We start from the raw sequence: 4945 nt of genomic DNA, 5'->3' as shown, positions 1-4945 counted from the left end.
CACGTTTACGTTGCCTTGCGTGACGCAACAGCGGCGTAAACGTGCCGCATCCCTGCAAGTCATTTACAGCATGACGCATCTAGGGAGATGCGTCACGTTATAAAGCCATGGGCCTGCACCACAATGGGTGCGTTCCTAGTACGCAGGGTGGGCGGTCCAGCGGCTGTGCGCCTCGCAAAATTGCCTGCGTGAAATCTACAAGATTTAACGCAGGCACTTCTGCGACGCTGCTACGTCAATTCAATTCCTTATGTCTGCTCGAAGCAGGCGAAAGGACTGACACAGCATGTAAAGTATTGGGTGGCCCTGAGCATTACTGGAGTTGCATTGCGTTGGCGACGTGACTCCAGCGATGCGCCGCTCTTACGTGACGAGATGCGTCACGCAAGTGCCTACCCTTGCGCCAGGGCGCGCCGCATTGTAAATGAGGCACATCTGCCGTGTCGCAAGGGTAGTTTTGCGTGACGCATTTGATCTGGCGCATCTCTGGAGATGCGCCAGAACGCGTAAGTAAGTATGCCCCTAAGGGGCAGAATTGCAATTACCGTCGCATCCCTGCAAAGTAGCAGGGATGCGCCATTAATTGTGCGGCCCGCTACCACCACCAAACATGGTGCGCCGTATTTGCAATGCGGCTCCCCATGGGCCCAAAACGTCACCGAAGCTTTACTGCTGGAGTTGCGTCGCAACGATGGCGCAGCTCCATCAATGCTCTGGGGTACCCTATCTCCCCAATGCTGGGTCAAGCCGTACGTCTGCTTCAAGCAGGTGCAGGGTTTGTGTGACGCATCATTGTCCTAAAGGTGACTGATTGATATTTTGTAGATTTCCCTCAGCCACTATTAGGATGTGTTCCAGCGCAGGAATGCCCTCCCTTGCGCCGGAACGCCCCCTGATGGCGCAGGGCTTTATAACGGGATGCATCTCCCAAATGCGTCACGTTGTTATAATATTATACGCCGCACCATGGCGCCCTTTTTTGTTTAGCTGCTGCGTCACAAAAGTCACGCAAGAACGGCGCAAAAGAGCCGCAAGGGCTTAAATCTGCCCCTTCCTTTGTAACCCTGACAATAAGAAAAATAGTGGCGGTGGATTGATAGTTTGACTATTTAAATGACTGGTAATGTAGCAGGCAACTGTTAGTGTTGTCACTGATCTGACTGAAATCACAATGGAGTTTGTCTGTCACTTTGCGTCTTGCCTGCGGACTGCTGCCTGCCAGTCCTAGGTGAACGTTTCAGTACTTTGTTTAGTGAGTTACGTGACTTTCGAAGTCACAGGTCCGCAAATAAATAAAAAGTAACCATAATCAATATAATTTCGCGGAAATATTTTGTTATTGTTCTTTTGAAATGTTTGATTTGGTTGACATTGACAAGCAACAATCATCCATGTTTTCTGTTCTTTCTTTCATGTTGTACGTCAGCTCCCCCCAGGGGCGAGAGGAGGACACAGGAGCAGCAGGCGGCGGATGCTGTTCATCAACAGGGCCAGGATCGGGCAGGCGAGGGCTCCTCTGCTGGCCCCAGTAAGTTTTCATTTTAGACTAGTACCTATTTTTCCTAGCGTTCCTCATTTGAATTTTTTCAAAATTGTCTTTGCTCTTCTTGTAGACTGTATCTAAATTCTTATCCTGCCTCTACTATGACTCCCTGTGGTATTACTAGATTATTCTTATTAGTCTGTCTGTGTAGCTAACTAAGATTGCACGGTTGGCGAAACTCCCATGATTCTAGTCAGCAATAGCTCTATCAACTTAGTGCAGTCCTCTGGGATTGTCCATAATGTCTTTTGAAGTGTTCTATCTGGACTCATGCTTGCAAAAATTGCAAAACCTTTCGTTCAGTCACTCTAGTCTGGAGGACCAAAAAACACAGATTGTATTTAAATTTAAAAGCTTTATTAAAAGTAAACACATTTATTAAAATGAAGTCATAATAAAACTAAACGTTTAACTGATAATGGAAAAGTGGTTAGTGCTGACGATTAATTGAAGACATTTCTTGTGGTCGAGCCGAGCTCTCACCTGGTTTCAACTTGATCTTGTTGTTAGAAGTCCATCTTCTGTCTGTGTGGAGAAAAATGGTGCGTGTTAAAAAATCAGCCTTCATCAGTTGTGCCAAAAAGTGCAGCAAGACAACCTTCCCTGGAAAAAGGGACATTTTTTTTAACTTTAACGTAGACAGTCACAAATTACATTGTTTTCACATGTCTTCATTCCTAGACCAAATACTAGTGACTAGTGAGTGCTTTATTCTAAGATTCTTAAATGTACTTTGTAGGTGGAACATCTGGTGGCGGGGCCAGTGTGGTGGTGGTGCTCGACACGGAGGCGGAGGGCAATTCATCATCAGGGGAGGAGGCGGCGGCGCCGGATGTGAGAGTTGAGACGGTGGTGGCGGCCAGAGGTAAGCTCTTATATATTCCTTACTTATTGAGATTGAAGACTAGCTGGGAAGGCAAGAATATGAGATGCATGGCTGGGTGAATGATGAAGCAATGATGGGTGGAAGGACAACAGCCTGGGTGGGTGACACAGAAACTGTATGTGTCCATATACCTGGATCATGCTACTATCTGACTCTTAGATAGCATATGTGTATCTAGAGCAGGGGTACTCATAGTACGGCCCGCGGGCCGGTGGTGGCCCGGCAAGCCTTCCTTGGCGGTGCGCAGACCTTGCAGACAATCACTGCTCCCCCGGCCCCCACAGAGCAGAGGCTTTTTTGTATTTCACCTGTTAGCGCCCCTGCATCTCCACTCTGACAATCACTGCTCCCCCGGCCCCCACAGAGCAGAGTGGAGATGCAAGGCCACAAAGAGGTGAAATAGAACAAAGCCTCTGCTCTGTGGGGCCGGGCAAGCAGTGATTGTCAGGGTGGAGAAGCAGGGGCGCTAAAACAAACAAAGCCTCAATAATATGTTAATGGTCTTTTAAAGACCTGTTAAGTACTTTGGTGTTGTTGTCTGTGTGTGCGCGTTGAGGAAGCGGTCTCAACCCGGGCTGAAGGCTGACACAGATAGACACACACACAGTGAGATGACAGAGGGAGAGGGAGGGCAGGAGGGAGAGAGAGATGGAGGGAGGGCAGGAGGGACAGCAGGAGGGAGAGAGATGTATGTAAATGCTGGGTCTGGTGGCTCAGTGGATGAGGGCATCTGCTGCAGGGACCTGTGTGCAACCTCATGGTCACAAGTTATCGTTTTGCTTTAGCCCCGCCCCCTCTGACTCCGCCCCCACCAGTGCGGCCCTCGGCCACAAACTACACTGTAAATGTAGCCCCTGAGAGAAAGTTTGTGAGTACCCATGATCTAGAGAGAGTAGATGGTCAGTGGATGAACTAAGTGTAACTTTGAAGAGCATGTAACACTGCACCCGCACGTCCGTTCCAGTGTAGGAAAGGCAAGGAAAAGAACTTTTAATTTTGTCCAAATACTACCATAAGTAGTAGCAGTAGTTTGTATTGCAAGCACTGCATAGATCCGGTTATTATGGTGGCCACTCCCTACCTCTCTTAATAAGTTTAGTAGTACTCAGTCATTCATGTGTGGATGTATCACTGCCTGTCACTCAATAAAAAGCAAAGCACCTAAAGTCATCCCATATATAAGCAAAAACATCCCATGTGAAGTGATAGATAATCAGATTATTTATCTTCTTCAATTTTCCATTTCTAGTACTCATTTCCACTGTAGGGTGAAAGTTAAATTAATTAAGCAGTAGCCCTTGAGTTGTAACAGAGTATTCTCAGTGCCACCCGTAATAGAAAAGTAAGAGATTCACCACCTGCATGTACTGGACGGGTACAGTAACGCAACGGCAACGCAAGTCTAGGTCACTCCTCATGGCGTGCGTCTCTTTTTCTCGGGTGCAAGTTTACCGCGCTGGCATTATGCCGGCTTGCAGAAAATAACGTACCAATTTTCCAAAACAAGAGACAAGAAGAAGAATAAGACTGGTGTACTTTCATAGTCGACTCCAATGGAAGTCCACAGTGCTCATAGAATTTGTTCCTTAAACTCCCACTAATGTTAGAGCAAGGATGAAGAAGTGTGAGGTTAGATAGATACTGGCCTCAATAGTTATGTAATGCGCTTGCAAGTTGCTAGTTGTACTGCAGCACACATTTCTGCTGAATGATTGAGTTAATCTTAAAGAGCATTGGTTACAGACTATGTCTTTCTTTCTTCATATAGGTTCTCCTTCCAAACGAACAAGGAGGAAGGAGCTGGCTAGAGCGGCCCGGCAACGGAGAATCGAGGCCACTGTTGCGGAATATCGGCGGCTGGTGGCCCTGGAGGACGTGGAAAGTGTGCGGTCGACAACAACGACAACGTCGTCCTCCGTGGCCTCACCGGCTGCCACCGTGACCCAGCACAGTGGTCCACCGAGACTGAGCCGGGCTGCCAAAGGCAAACGCCACCGCCGAGCAGCAAGGCCAACAGCTGCTTCTCACAGGCCTTGCACCTGCAAGGCAGTGAAGGCACGCCTGCGCCGCACTACCCTGATGGTGTCCCGCCTTCAGCAGGAGCTCGCCTTGCTCCGCGAGGAGCATGATGCCCTGGCCCAAAAAGTTAACAGCATCCACCCATAGTGTCCCTTGCCCCTTTTTTAGAGACTTTTGGGGGGTGGGAATTGGGAGTTGGGTTTTTGGGGACTTTTGAAGGACAATCGTTGGGGTTAGGGAGGGTCTTGCGGGAGATTATTTTGTTAGGGATATAAATATACTTTTTCAAACTTTATCTGAGCATACCTGTTTTTTACTGCTTGCCTGGTGGGTGGGGGTTTAACGTTGACTGTTTTCCTGAAAGTTTAGTTCCATTTTCTTCCTTTAAGTGTAAATGCCCAAATGTTTTCAACACTAAGTGCCTCTCACAGACTAAGTGAAGTGAATCCAAGAGTCCTAGGACTTTAGTAGTACTACCTTCAGGCTCTCGTCTCTCG

General features: G+C 48.0%; 1 protein-coding gene across 2 annotated transcripts; it reads left to right on the top strand.

The window, feature by feature from the left end:
* The first annotated feature begins 1429 nt into the window (after positions 1-1429).
* Positions 1430-4736, top strand: LOC147666491 (uncharacterized). Of its 2 annotated transcripts, XR_015304762.1 has the most exons (3): positions 1430-1528; positions 2283-2408; positions 4198-4736. XR_015304762.1 is itself a non-coding variant. In XM_086949044.1 (2 exons), the coding sequence occupies exons 1-2, from the start codon at positions 2270-2272 to the stop codon at positions 4593-4595; spliced, it is 537 nt and encodes a 178-aa protein (XP_086805170.1). In that variant the 5' UTR covers positions 2254-2269; the 3' UTR covers positions 4596-4736. The 2 variants fall into 2 exon arrangements, 1 of the variants encoding a protein (XP_086805170.1); XM_086949044.1 differs by lacking the exon at positions 1430-1528 and having other exon boundaries at positions 2254-2408.
* The last annotated feature ends 209 nt before the right edge of the window (positions 4737-4945 follow it).

The sequence above is a fragment of the Lissotriton vulgaris genome, unplaced genomic scaffold (genome assembly GCF_964263255.1).
Source record: "Lissotriton vulgaris unplaced genomic scaffold, aLisVul1.2 SCAFFOLD_12147, whole genome shotgun sequence".
NCBI lineage: Eukaryota > Metazoa > Chordata > Amphibia > Caudata > Salamandridae > Lissotriton > Lissotriton vulgaris.
The sequence above is the reverse complement of the archived record's forward strand: the minus strand, read 5'-3'. Positions and strand labels throughout refer to the sequence as shown.

What these genes read in the sequence shown, in the direction of transcription:
- LOC147666491 (XM_086949044.1), top strand. Translation starts at nt 2,270, where the DNA reads ATGTACTTTGTAGGTGGAACATCTGGTGGCGGGGCCAGTGTGGTGGTG. An exon ending in GACGGTGGTGGCGGCCAGAG is followed by an intron (nt 2,409 to 4,197) that starts GTAAGCTCTTAT and finishes TTCTTCATATAG; the next exon opens with GTTCTCCTTCCAAACGAACA.